A 14,463-nucleotide genomic window follows, 5' to 3' on the forward strand; every position below is an offset into this window, starting at 1 on the left:
AGAATAATTTGTGTTTCTTCAAACTGGTGTCTGCACTAGTTTTTTTTTAACCATGCAATATCCTGACCACACCATTCTGGCAATTGAAAAAAATCAGATGATACCCATTTCTTGGTTTGCTTGGTTTTTTTGTTTTTTTTTTTTTTTTTTTTTGTTGTTTTTTTTTGTTGTTTTTTTTTTGTTTGCCCATGAAATAACTCTGCTTGCCTGGTTCAAAGAGAAAAAGTAATTCCTCCATTTTGAATTTCTTTTGAGTATTTCCTCCGCCTCCTTGCAACATGCAGCACTGATATTGTCATAAACTTCTTCTTGGCTTTTTTTTTTCATTGTATATTACTGATGTCTAATAAGCTTATTATTACATGTGCTGCTTATAATTTGTATCCCTTTACAATCTTACTGGATTAGTTTATGCAGTTCTAAGAATTAAGGCGAGTATCACTATTAATGATAACAGCCCACTTTTGCCTGGGGCTAAAGATGTACAAACTCAATTCTTACTTTCACTTATGGGAATAAAGATTACAACTATCTGTAGTAGTGAAAACAGATTATGTTACTCACTCTGATGACACACAGTAGAATTGAGGTATCGTGGTTTAACCCCATCTGGCAACAAAGCCCACAGAGCTGCTTGCTCATATATTGGAATGGGGGAGAGAATCAGAAGAGTAAAAGTATGAAAACCTGTGGATTGAGATAAAGTCAGTTTAATGGGGAAAACAAACACCATACACACCACCACAGCAAAACAAAGAACCACTTCCCATGGGCAGGCAGGTGTTCAGCCATCTCCAGGAAAGCAGGGGTCCATCATGCATAATGGTTGCTTGGGAAGACAAACGCCATTGCTCCAAACGTCCCTCACATCCTTCTTCTTCCCCCAGCTTTACATGCTGAGCATAACGCTCTATGGTATGGAATATCCTGTTGGTCAGTTGGGGTCAGCTGTCCTGGCTGTGTCCCCTCCCAACTTCTTGTGCACCCCTACCCTACTCTCTGGTGGGGTGGAGTGAGGAGCAGAAAATACCTTGACTCTGTGTAAGCACTGCTCAGCAGTAACTATAACATTACTGTGTTATCAGGTTTCCAGCACTAATACACAATAGTTACATACCGGCTACTATGAAGAAAATTAACCCAGCCAAATCCAGCATGTGGGGCCAGACGGTTTTTATATTCTCAACATTTTTCTATTCCTTTCTTCCAAACGGACAGAGGAGATGCAACAAAACCTCTGGATTAAGCACTATTTGGTTGATACTGTAGTACACTGCTGGATGTGCTTAATCTCTTCAGTGACAGAAGTTGCATTATCTGGAAGTCAGCACTCTGTGCCCTGCTCAATCTTCCTTTCCAGTCATTCCTGTAGTACCAGTTATTATTATTTGCAATGTGAGAACACTTAAAAGACTGACAAACAACAGTGTCATCATCCTGTGCATGTGCAGAAGAAAGGTTCCAAACTATAAACAAGACAGAAAACTGTGACAAGCTGGATGACTTCAAAGTTGATTTATACTCCAAAGAGAGAATTCGTGTTTGTTCCTCCTTACACCAGAAACCTGAGACAGTGACGAAGCACAGTGAAGGCAGTGGTGGCTGTTGTTTCTACTACTCTGCCTAAAGCTGATGCTCGTGAACTGGGCAGCAACAAACTGATAGCTATTATTAGTGGGTGGTGGTTGGCTGAGCAGCTTACATGCCTCATGGAGATTTTTTCCCTATTTTATATCAGAGCATTAGGAGGCTTCAGGACAGTAACTTAAAGAGGTTGTGGCCTGTAGCTGTAGCTAGGGGAAATGAACCCAGCAAGGGTTGTGTGATGGCTGAACTGCCTCGGGCAACACTGAATCTTTCCTCACCTGCTGGGTGAGAGGAAGGGACATAAACAATGGCTTCTGAATACTGAGAAATGAAGGACAGTGTAAAAACACTAGCATGAGGGAAGGTCATTCTTCTCCCTCCCAAAGACTTGGAACATGACAAACCCATCCGTGTACCTGGACTATGTGACAAATTTCAGTATGAGGGCATCTCACAGGTCATGGAATCAGAATGGTTTGTGTCAGAAGATCATCTAGTTCCAATCCCCCTCCCATGGGCAGGAACACCTTTCACTAGACTAGGTTGCCCCATCCAACCTCACCTTGAACACCAGCAGGTATGGGGCATCCACAACTTCTCTGGGCAACCTGTTCCAGTGTTTTGACACCATTACAGTGAAGAATTTCTTCCTAACACCTAATCTAAATTTCCCCTCTTCCAGTTTAAAGCCATGCCCCCTTGTCCCATCACTACACATCCTTGTAAAAAAATTCCTCATACACATAAATAATCGCGTAGTTTTCTGCTGTGCTTGGCTCAGTCCTGGCTTCACCAGCTTCAAAAATACATTGCTTTCCCCGCTAAGAATCAAAACTCCTAGAATCAGTACGTTTCAAGCCCCTGAACGTCTGCTTTTGGCCGAATTCGTTCCTTTCAAGCCCAACAAAGCCTCTATTTGTGATTCCCATTCCCATCACACTTCCAATCTGCATAATCACAACCCTGGCACCACCAGGCTCTAATTACGCGGCTCACGGGAGGAGCAGCTCCCTGGGCCAGCTCCAGCGCGCAGGCGGGGTCCGGGGACGGCACCTTTGTTTAATGACGGGGGTTGAGCCGGTCCCGGGGGTGCCCGCGGAGCTCCCTAGGGAGGCGGCCCCGCCGTCCTTCCCCCGGGCCGATGGAGAGGGAGCCGGGCGCCTCTTTGTTCCCGCCGCGTGCGTGTGCGCGGCGCTCGGGCTGCCCGAGTGGGAGGGGATGAGGGGATCCCACCCGCGTCCTCGCCGCCACTGACGGCAGGCGCAGGAGCTGCAGCGGAGCGGAGTGGGTCGGGTCGGATAGGGCAGCACAGCGCCGGGCAGGGCCCCCAGCGCGGCGACTCCAGGCGCTCCCGCCGCCCGCAGGGGCCGGGAGCTGCCCTCCGGCGGCGCGGCGGAGCAGGTGCCGGTAGCGGTGGTGCCGGCGGCAGGATGGAGGCTGCCTTGCTGAAGCCGGCGATGATGGCGGAGGTGAAAGGGAGCGGCGCGGGATCCGCCGTCAGCGCCGAGCTGGAGGTGAAGAAGCTGCAGGAGCTGGTGCGGAAGCTGGAGAAGCAAAACGAGCAGCTCCGCAGCCGCGCTGCCGCCGCCGCCGCAGTCGCGGTCGCCACCGGCCCGCCTAGCCCGCACCTGCTGCGGGCCCCCGGCGGGCTGCGCCCTGCCAGTCCTCCCTCGGCGGCGGGCGGCGGGGCTGCTCCGTGCCTGCCCGGGCCGGTGCCCACCCTGCTGTGCGCCGCCGTGCTGGGCCCGCCGGAGCCGCTCGCCTATTTCAAGCCCACGCTCGGCCTGCCCGCGGCCGGCGGCGGGGGACAGGACACTGGCGGTGGTCCGGGGTCGGCGGCGGTGGCCGCCACCACGGTGCTGGACGAGGTGGCGGTGCTGGAGCTGGAGGACAGCTGCTGCGGACAGGACGAGGATACATGGTACATGCGGCGCGCCCCGCCCCGCCTGCGCACCTCGGACCCCGGCCGGAGTCCCCGCGGGCGCTCCCCAGGCTCCGCTTAGCGTTAGCCCCCAGATAATCCACCCGATCTCCTTCTGCTTAAACTTAAATCTGTCTTTTTTCCCCCCTAAAACATGTCATCAGTGCGGTACCCCCCTCGCGGGAGGGGCCCGTGTCCGTGATGAGGTTCAGGTTGGGCGTTTGCCGCCCGGTCTCGCTCTCGGTAGGGGATCTGTGTTTGTTCCCCACTTCGAGGAAGATCGCTTTTCTATAATTTCAGATCTCAGCCTAGTTTCAGCCTCCTGTTTACATAAGGAATGAAAAATACAGGAATTATTCTGGGAAAGCCTTTATCAGAGCAGTGGCTGCCTCCCCATCCTAAAATCTGCTCAGTTGTCTCCTGTCTTCAGGGATTTGGGAGGGCTTTTGTCTTTTAGACATTGATCTAATGGTTGGTTGTGTATCTCAGACGCCCATGTGGCTCCAAAAGGCTCGGCTGGGTGCTAGGAAATTGAATTAAGCAGAAATGAATGGCAAATGAATGAAAAGGAAAATAAAATCGACCTAGAGGAATGATTGGGCTCTCTTGAAAACTATATAGAGGGGGAAGTTATAGACTGGAGAACAAAATAAACCTGGTGCCTCGAGACTTGTCAGCAACATGGACAAACATTGTAGGGACACTGCTGGAATGCTGTGGAAATCGTTGGCTGTGTAACCATGTTAAACATAATTGGTGCTCAGTTATTCTAAAGTGTCAGTTATAAATTATGGATAAGCTATAGTTAAAGAACTGTTTTAAGGATCTGTCAAAGCTTTAAGGCAGGTTATGTGGTTAGTTTTCAAATCAAGCTGAAATTCATGTCATCTGGAAATAAAATACAGTGTAAGGCTTCTGAGATGCATTTGGCATCCTTATTTTCAGTAGAAGAGAAAGGATTTAAAAATTAAGCTAAATAGCATAAATATTTCTTGAATGCTCGTGGTCTGTACTTCACAATACAAATAATACCTTGCTGCAGCTTTGGAAAATTGCTTTTGAGAATCATCAACAAGTATGGAAATTTGTGCCATTGTTGATTCATTGTGCATAGTCTGCACAGGGCTGTTCTGGGGTTGTAAATCCAGACTCGAACCAAATTTTACATCAGCCCTAACCCATAACTTTCCTTTGCATTAAGAAATATCAAACTTGTTTGGTCCTGTCCTGTTAAACAAAATGTTTTCCCTGTTTACATTTCAGGCTGGTGGAAAGTCGTTATTTTGTGTGCCTTAGTACAATATCCTATTTTCCCAACAATTTCCTATAATTTCCATCAATTTCCTATTCCTTTCAACCTCTGGAAGCAATCCTAAATGCTTGAGGGGTGGGGTCGGGCAAAACTTGACCCTCATATCACACAACTGTGGGTCCACAAGAAGAATTTAATGGCAGGGTTTTTTTAATCAGTTTATTCCACCAAGAGTGAGTTGTTTTAGCTGTTGAACGTTTTCATTTCAAGGCTAAATCTCTGTCATTGTCCATGAAAGGTCAGCGGTGTGATGCTAGCTGCTTGGAGCTTGTTTGTAGTGTCAGTCTTTAAAGCAAACTGCGATCTGGAAAGCCAGAGGCCGATGAGTCAATCCTAGTTGTTGATCAGTAATTTTAGTCCTTGAATATCTGTGCAGTTACAAAACCCCATAGAATTAGAATCGTTCCAGATAAATCCAACCTATTTTTGCTGTTCAGCTTTTCACACGAACTCAGTTGTTCAGCTTTTGAAATACTTTTGCAGGTTAACAGGAAAGATGAAAGCTTTTCTGGTTTGCCTTTTTTTTTTTCTTTCGTTTCCTTTTTTCTCAGTATTTTTTTTTTTTTTTTTAAATACGCAGCCAGGCACTGCTGGAAGTCGAGGGAAATGAGTCCTCTCCTTGGAGAAATTCAATAGTTGATCTCTGCTGGGATTTCTGAAAGAGATAGCAATCACAGCAAGGATGTTTATTCCTTGTGAGCTGGATAGAGAGTGCTGATTGACTTCAAAGGGATAAAAAAAAAAACCCAACCCATTGATCAGACAGTGGAGAGCAGTTGCTCTCCGGGGATTTGCCTAGCTGTTGAGCCAAAACCCTGAAAGTGAAAGGCTGCTACCTGTTAGTGTTCCTCTGAGGAGCTAATCCCTTGGGGTTTTTTAGGTGTTGCCTTTTGCTCCACTGTGTGCAGGCCAGATTCCTTTGCAGCCTGTGTTTTCCTGGTACCTGAAAAAACTTCCTCTCACTGAAGCTTCATGGATGTAATCCGAAGTGGTCAGGCCAGGGAGCTGCCAGCGGTCTCCAGCAGCCAAGAATAGTTTCCTTCCTGGGAGACTTGCTCTCCCCCAGGTGAACCAGCATCTGCTTGTGCCCACTAATCTACAAAGACAGCAGCGGCAGCGCAGAGCCCAGCTTCAAGAATTTCCCTGATTTGATACCTGGCTTCCTAATGTGCTGGAGCATCTGCTTAGCCGCCTACTATTGTCTGAGAATAGCACATATACTCTAGCTTTTTTCCCTTTTATTTTCCTGCTGGAATTGAATATCAAAATTGGATTTCATTGTTTCTCAGCAAATGTTTTCTAATCTTTAAAAGCTTGATTTGCACAACATTTGATTCATCTGAGACAAGATACTGTGTGTGAATATCAGCAACACTGACAAGTTGATTAAATCGTTATAGGTAAAAGAGGGGAATAGTTAACAGTGAAATTGGGATTTAAATGTGAAATCCAATACTGAAATTATCTAACCTCCAGTAAAGTCAAATCTGCAAGGGAAAACTGACAGCTCCTTTGGTGTATGTACAGCACCTAGTGCATTGGAACTTTGGGCAGTGCTGAAATTCAGACAATGAAAACAAGTTTAGATTTTCAGAAAGATGAGATGGAAGATTTTTATGAGAAATCTACTTGAACTTTGTTTTGACGTGCCAGACCTGTAGAGTTCATATTTTGCTGTCACTTTTTCAGAGGGGAAGGAATCAAACTAGTGAAAACTCTTCTACTTTGGAAATCTTTTGTTATTGGATATCATATTGCGGGTCTCTGCACTGTTACACATTGTTAACAGGCAGGAAAGTGGGAATACAAAAGTAAACTTTGAAGTATTATGTATCTTCCTGATACTTATGTGTATTTTGGTTAAGGTTGTATGTCTTGCCTACCAAGACTCTCACTCCTCAAGAGAAATCACTGAGTCCCCTGCAGTGGTGCAGGCGTGTTCTGGATCATCCAAGTCCTGAGATAGAGGCTGCAAAACGTTCCTTATGCTTCAGATTGGAACAAGGTAATCTTATTCTTTAAATTTCTTTACTAGTAAGTTACCATTTTTGGTCTGGTATTTCACTCGTGTTTGGTGTTTTTCACAATTTAGCAAGATCCACAGATGGCACACATGCAAGGTTTTTTTTCTATATATGCAAGTCTTCCTCCTGTAAATGCTAACAATTGTTTGGGTTTTTTTTCTGCTCATGCATGTTTTAAAGTGTTCTCCTTTGTTATCCTTTTCTTCCCTGCATAACTCGTGTCTTTTAAACTTGGCAGTTTTTATCCATTGCTTAAAATAGTGAACCTCCCGGCAAGAAAACATTCATGTAAACTTTACTGTTGGTATCTCTATCAAGATTTTAAAAATGATGCTTTTGTTCTTTTGCAAAGTCAAAATTATTATGGTGCTCTAAATTTTTAGAGGCATATTTATCCACATCTAATGTATTATCAGGACTTTGCTGAGTATAGGACAGACCAAGAAGAGCTGTAAAATGACTGCTAGCACTTCTTTGTTAGGCTCTCGGTAGTCTCAAGGACTGGGATCTATCTGATGGATGTTTGGTGCCAGTGAACTTGTAGAATTATAGCTGGATGTGCTGAATTTTGTTCTAAATAAGTATCAGCCAGCATTATTTTTACTTTTTTACCACCCAGGGTCCTATTAAGATTGTAATGAGTGTTGTTGAAGAAAGTGGTTAAGGTAGGATGTTAAGGTTTATAACTCACTAAGAAAGAAGCAGCAAATGAACTATATAGGTGACAGGAGAAAGGAATAAAGCTAATGACAATATGAGCATATGGCTGTATAATCTAACTACAGCCATCATTAAAAGACTGAACATGTTCCTGTGTGCTTTGGAGGGTATGAGTAGCTGGGTAGCTGTGGATTAGTATTATCCAAAATCGGGTATTTAACAGAATCAGCCTCTGCAGGCATCTGTCTTTATATCAACTATAAAAGATTGTACAGTGATTATTGTCCTAACAATATTTAGTTCAGCTCATTTGCCTTAAGTTAGGTGGGCTAAACTGTGGTTCCTATGTTGGTAATGATCCAGCCTAGGTTTAGGGTGGAATTTGGCTTGTGATTTAGAAACTTCAGGCTCTGTAGTGTGAGCTTGTTGTCCATGCTTGGCAGTAAGTGGGAATTTAGTCCATAGAGTCAGAGGAATCAGGGGAGATGCTCAGGTGATGAGGTGTAGGAGATGTCCTCAAAATGAAGTCAGTGGCTCTCTTGAGATCAGTAATGAGTGCTTGAAACTCAACTCCCATCTAGTCATCTGTTGTCTGTGTGGTGTAAGATATCCCTGTGTGAATGCCCCATCCCTGGAAGTGTTCAAGGCCAAGTTGGATGTGGCTTTGAGCAGCTTGGTCTAGTGGAAGGTGTCCCTGACCATGGCAGGGGTGTTGGAACTGAATGATCTTAAGGTCCCATCCAGCCCATACCATTCTGTGTTTGCAGTCTGGAGCTGACTTTCATGTAGAAGCTTAGTTTGGATTGCCCCACATAGGTATCCAGTGCCATTTGAGATGTCTTTGGTTACTCTGGTTTCCACTCAGGACAGATACAGACTTTCCACAAGTCCTGTGTCATATCTGCCATACCTTTGATGATGTCTTGGCCTTTCAAGGGCCTCTCAGATGGGCAAGTACACTTAGGTATAGGCAACTAAATCAAGCCCCTAATATGAATGTAGAAACAAGCTCAATCTCTTTCTGTGCAGAAGTCACAGTGAGTGACATATGTCACAGAGTTCTGCTGACAGTGAGTTGGTTTAATCCATATGTTCTACTCATGATGGGTTCATGCATTTCCTGGGCTCTGTACAAAGTTTCTGAGAAATTACATGCCATGTATAAAATTCATTATGGGCGCAGTATGTTCAGGGAGGGAATAGCCTTGTGTTTCTGCTGCAGCAAATCTATGCTAAAATTGTTTTAATTAATAATTCAGTTAGACTTGATTAACTCTCATATTTCTAAAGATTTTATCACCTATACCTTTACAAATAATACATAATGAACCAATGTTGTATTTCTTACCCTGTGTAGAACTTTTTTCACAATATTTATTTCTCCCTCAGTTTGAAACCAGATGTGAGGTTGTTGTAAGAATCTAATAATTTTGTTTTAAAAGTACAACAGACTTTCTGTAACCTGACTTTCCTGGGGTTTATTTTGCAGTGCACTCTCATCAGTAAGTATATGTGTATAAATACATACAAATAACTTTAGCCTAAAAAAAAAGCATCTCAGTAAGAATGTCATTTTTCTTTTCTGGTCCTAAAATTTCAAACTTTGTCAGTTGGACATTGTCTTCCCCCTTTTAGCCATATGCCTTGCAAGAGCATTTTAATATTGAAAGAGCATTGAAATCTAGTTGTGCCTCTTGTGTTTGGCACTGAGTCAATGGTAACACTGAAGTACTTGAGAATTATTAAAACATGGAGTGAAAAACATTTATGAAGTACCAGAGCATGGTTTCTGAAATGAATTAGAGGTAGAATTGGTTTAGTAAGGTTGTCCATGGTGCATTAGCCAAAAATTAATCCGGTTTAGATTGTCATAGCTTTTTAGGCACTGTAGTGCACATAGAAATAAAAAGCAGTAAAAATTGATTTTTGTCTGCAAAGTCAGCATGCCTAAGTAAGTGCACACAGAAAAAAGAGCCGTGAGCCAAAAGTAGTGAATTTTTGCCAGGCTATTTTTCTGAGTTTTAAGGAATTCCTGTTGTCTTCTTAAGATTTTTAAATCTGTGCTCATTTATTCCTGTTGATGTAAATTTTCTGTGTTATGTTATATCTTGATTTTCATAAAAGTATTAATTTGCTCTCTGAAATATCCCAGCATTAAGATAGGTCATAACAAGGCTAAAACTCTTGTGAGAAACTCCTGGCAAAGCAGTCATAGGTGATGAATTAGTACAATGATTACTTGGTCTTCCAAGCTAGAGAATCAGTTGGATGATGCTCTTTTACTTTTTGCCTTGCTGTGCTCAACAGTCTGTTTCTTTTTGAGTGAAATTGACTGCTTCAGGTATTTCATTGTGGAAGTAAGATTTCATCTTGGAATAAATCTTCTACGGGAATAAGCACTATGGTGGTCTCCAGCAGGTGGTTCATCTGTGAACCCCTGTGAGAACTTGGACAAGGTCTACCGCTAAGTAGGTAAAGCTTTTATCTTGTTCATAATGAACTAGGCTTATTACAAACTGTGTTTCTGTGGATTAAGCATGCTAGCTTTAAAGAGGATGACAGTTAAATGTAACCTCATACGATAAGATCTTTGCTTGGAGTTGTTCCTGTTTTCCATGAACAATTAGTGTCTGGGTAATATTTGTTTGTGTGTCTTTTTTTCTTATTTTTTTGTTTCTCCCTGACCTGATCTAGATCACTTCTTTCTTTTTGCTCTTCTTCAGTCATCTTTTGTTTGAAACCTTTCTGGTTGGCTTTGTTTACAGCAGTTGTCTCTCTACCATAGGGTCAGTTCCCTCTCCCTTTGTTTTTTAATCTTGCCATCTATTTTATTTCCTTCAGATTCATTCAAATCAACAGGGCCACATAACAGCCTTAACAGTGTGATGGAGCTTCTTCTGTATTTTCTTGGTAGTATTTGGAGATTTTGGGGCACATCAGTATTAAGCCCAGTTAGCAGAGAGAAGCAGTGTGTAAACTTCCTAGCTGGTGCAGATGGGTATAGCCCCTCTGAAATGGGTGAGATGGTGTTGACTGACACCCTGGCTGAAGACACCCTGTATAGCTTCACTTCTGTAAAATGCTCTGGAGGAGGCAGGTGGATAAACTGAGGAGTTAAGAGGCTTAGTCAGTCTGTAGGAGCTCAGCTTTTATTCAGGGCCTCAAGGCATATCTCATCCAATTCAGCCTTCCAGACAGAAAGCTCCTCTTTCTTGGAGAATGTGAAATATTGGCTAGTTTCAGCGTTTGGCTTAGATGAGTTCTTATTCAGAAGTGCTGCTTCAGATGTTTAAGAAGTGGAGGCAACAGAAGTCTGTAGATTATACAGTTGGCTGCAGTAATTTACAATTTCAAGATTAAACTCTGCTTCATTTCCTAAACTGAGTAATGCACTTCAGGATGAATGCTGTTATGTCATCTAGAGAATGATAAGGTGTGTTGTGAAACACACCTGTTGTAGTTTCTTTCCAATTGCTTATTATTTCACAAACCTCAAGAACGTAGTCAGTAACATTTTAGCCTTTATTGTGTTGTATCCCAATGTCAGATGTCCATTAAGTTTGGTGGCCAAGCATATAACATATCCAGAAGAAAAAACCCAAACTAAAATGAATTGTTTAATTTAACAATGGCATATTCTTTTTACTTGTAAAAAAAACAGTATTACAGCTGGTAGGGATCCAAGCAGAAGATTTTTGCCTGGATATGCAACTTCTTGCTTAAAGAGAAAGAGGTGAGGTCCTGTCCCATGCTCCTAAATCTCTTTCACTTCCCAGGGATTCATAGTGAAGTGATTTAATTTGTAATCTTTAAGATACAAAATACATTTCATCAACTGTTAAGAGCTGCTGTCATAGGGAACTTCTGTGCTGTAGTCTGTTAACAGCAGAATCAAACAGAAAATGCTGTAAGTGGACGAAAGCTTTTATTTTGTGTGCTTGAGCTGGATCCAATGGTGCGCCCAGTGCAAGGTGGGATTTTTCTATTATTCTGATACAGGTTTATTTGCTGTCCATTGATAGATCAGAAATGTGTGTTGTGGCACTCGTACTAGATTAATAAGATTTAGTCTTATTATATTTTTCTCATCATTATTTTTCATATGTAATGGAGGTATAAAGTTTTATGTAAAATGCTTTTGGGGTAGAATGATACCATGTTGGAGCTTGCAGATGATTGGATCGTTGCTTCCATTGTAAATAATAAAATGCCTAAAACTCTACAAGGAATGAAAGAAGTGGCACAACAGGTTTGGTTCCTTTTTCTAAATGTTTCTGATAATAAAAGGTGATGAGCAACTGTAATTTCTGTCATCATAGGAGCACCTTTCGGGGAAAGCAGTATCTCAGAGGACAGGATGCATAGCTGTCTTCTGCAGAAGCTTAGTGCTTGGAGGGCACACATCCATGCACAGGAGCAATTTTCTATTAGATTCCATTTATTTGATGTAACCTGTTGTAACAGCTGCATAATTCCAAGCAGTTCTTAGAGGATTTGCAAATGATGATATCACTGGGTTTTCTGATGCAGCTGCTGATCATGATTTGTGTATTGCATCTGGGAAGAACTCTGGTTTGATACTCTGCTTGCATTTCAGAGTACCTTCTCTCTCTTACTGGAACATTTCTACTCTGCAGATACACTTCCAGATAGGAATATTTGGTTGAAAACCCTTATGGCAGCAAATGCATAAAAGATCAGGCACTTGTTCATTTCACAGATATCTCTTGCCTTCTTAATCTAGTTCTTAGATATGACTTCTGCTTTTTATTAAATTATGCATACTATTTAAGAATTTAATTTCATATTTGGGGATTGATTGTCATGCAGCTCATAAATGTTTTCTTAGAATTGATTTCTAGTTGTCATTACATGTGCCAGAAGATGCTGAGTTCTGGAATTTATCTAAAGGTTTGTGGAGAGGTGGTGTTGGATCTTACCTCAGTTGGGAAGATACCCATCCCATTTTAGAATATAAGTGCTCTATTAATTCATGCTAGCTGCTGAGCTCAGATTATCAACTCATCCTGAGTATTTAAACAGCTAGAAAAACACTGTCAAATTTTATGTGAGGATTTCAGCAGGCTTATTTAATATAACTTATTCTTGCCATATAGGCTCAGAGTCTGTAACGCAGCATATGTCTAAAAGCAATAGTAGTAGCATCAGCCCTGACAGTTACACTAAAAGCCAAGTTAGTGTTATCCAGCAGAGTACTAATCACTGGGTTTGTTTCCAAAGTATGCGGCTACTTTCCTGGATAGGCATTAAAAAGAAACATTGGATTTATTTATGGTTCTGGGGGTACTTGAAAGCTTATCCTCCAGAGATACCTTTTGTATGGAAAAGAGGATCTTTTCAAAACTGGGTTGTGCTGGAAGCTGCCATTTCATTTTTGTTCCTGACAGTCTGAGTCTTGGCAATTGTTTGCTAGCCCCAGTTATTGTTACAGCTTTTCTCTTACATGCTGACTTTCTTTCACTGCTTATTTTTGATGTCTGCAGAAGAGAGCTGGAAGTAACATTTCATAATGTAGATGAACCTCCCCCATGTGGTACACAGAGGTGGCACTGCCTCTTTACTAGAAGGTGTATTTCCATATTTTTACTTTCACAGAGCACTTTGGTTCTTGTTCTTACAGCATTGCATCTTTTGGGAAGCTTTTGTTCAGACTGTTCTATGCCATGGCCCCTAAGTATCTTTTGGTTGGTTACTCTTGGGATATAGTCCATAGTCCTGTAAATGTGCCATGCAGTTTTTCTCCTTGGTAGCTGGCCTCACGTGTTAATATATTAGAAGTCAGTTATCTGCACTTGCTTTACTGACTGTTCCACATCCAGCATATCTCTGTTCATATTTCATGGAAATAAAATATTTACACTAGTAGTTTGCTTTTACCTAAGGGTTCATGCCAAAATCCTTGTAATAAAATAAAACCTTTTTGACTCTCCCTGTTAATGAAATATAGTCGGTAAGCTCTAATCTGAATACTTGAGGTATAAGGATATAATTTTTCTTTTGTGGCCCTCCCTTCAGCTTCTATTTTATTAATTCCACTTTTAAAGTGGAATATAGTTGTAAAACTTACAACAACAAAAAAGGTTTTCTTGTGGGATGTTCACTTTTGGTGGGCTCCCTAAGCCATTTGTGAAGTCTTTGAATGTGGCTTGATCAAACACTACAATGGAATACTTCATTAAGAGATTTACACTTCTGAGAAATCTCAGGGAGAAAAGTAGTATAAATATGCCTGTGGGACAGAAAATTGCTTTTGTCAGTAAAAGAGGCTGAAACCTGGGTAATTCTTGTTTTGAAAAGCATTTGAAGCAATGTAAAAATTACATTTTTACTAATTTTAAAGATTCATATGAAAATAAGTCACAAAATGTACTTCAACATGTTCTTGAATATTTTATGATTGAAGTGTGAGATGTTACGGAAAACTGATCCAGGGTAACAATTGATTTTTAAAGTGACATTAAGCTGATAGCTTATACATTATTTATTTATTTCATCTTTTTATTTTATGTATTTTTCAAATTTTTGTGTTACCAAAAAAACCCCAAACTGTGCTACAGTGTAAAGTACCTGCAAACTGAGTCTATGTAGCTGTCTGAGCTAAGATCGAACCCACTTTCTAACACCAGAGAAATCTGTACAGTAACACTATTTTGGGATAGCTTTTTTCAGAAAAGCAGATGGCTGATGTCTGTGTATATTTAACCCTGTGCACCTCCCTACCACAAAGGGACACTGCAAATGCATTCTGACTTGGAACAAATAAGTTTCTTACTTTTGGAAAGAAAGCCAGCTTCTCTTGTATTCATCTTTCCCCATTATCCCTGGGAGTGTTCAAGGCCAGCTGAGACAGGGCTTTAAGTAACCTTGTCTAGTGGAAGGTGTCCCTGCCCATGGCAGGGGGTTTGGGGCTGTATGATCTTTAGGGTGCCTTCCAACTA

At 41.9% G+C, this 14,463-nt stretch overlaps 1 protein-coding gene across 2 annotated transcripts in view; it reads left to right on the forward strand.

The window, feature by feature from the left end:
• Positions 1–2,883: 2,883 nt before the first annotated feature.
• SLAIN1 (SLAIN motif family member 1) overlaps positions 2,884–14,463 on the forward strand; it is a 49,466-nt gene continuing 37,886 nt past the window's right edge. The window contains exons 1-2 of one of the 2 annotated variants that reach the window (XM_057424048.1): positions 2,884–3,508; positions 6,686–6,825. In XM_057424048.1, the coding sequence (XP_057280031.1) occupies positions 3,018–3,508; positions 6,686–6,825 (631 nt within the window). In that variant the 5' untranslated portion in view covers positions 2,884–3,017. The remainder of the gene's footprint in view (positions 3,509–6,685; positions 6,826–14,463) is intronic. The other variant, XM_057424049.1, reaches the window with a different exon arrangement.

This window comes from Pezoporus wallicus, unplaced genomic scaffold (assembly GCF_028554395.1).
Source record: "Pezoporus wallicus isolate ANWC-B61680 ecotype Strahan unplaced genomic scaffold, APGP_CSIRO_Pwel_v1 contig_16, whole genome shotgun sequence".
NCBI classification, from domain to species: Eukaryota; Metazoa; Chordata; class Aves; order Psittaciformes; family Psittacidae; genus Pezoporus; species Pezoporus wallicus.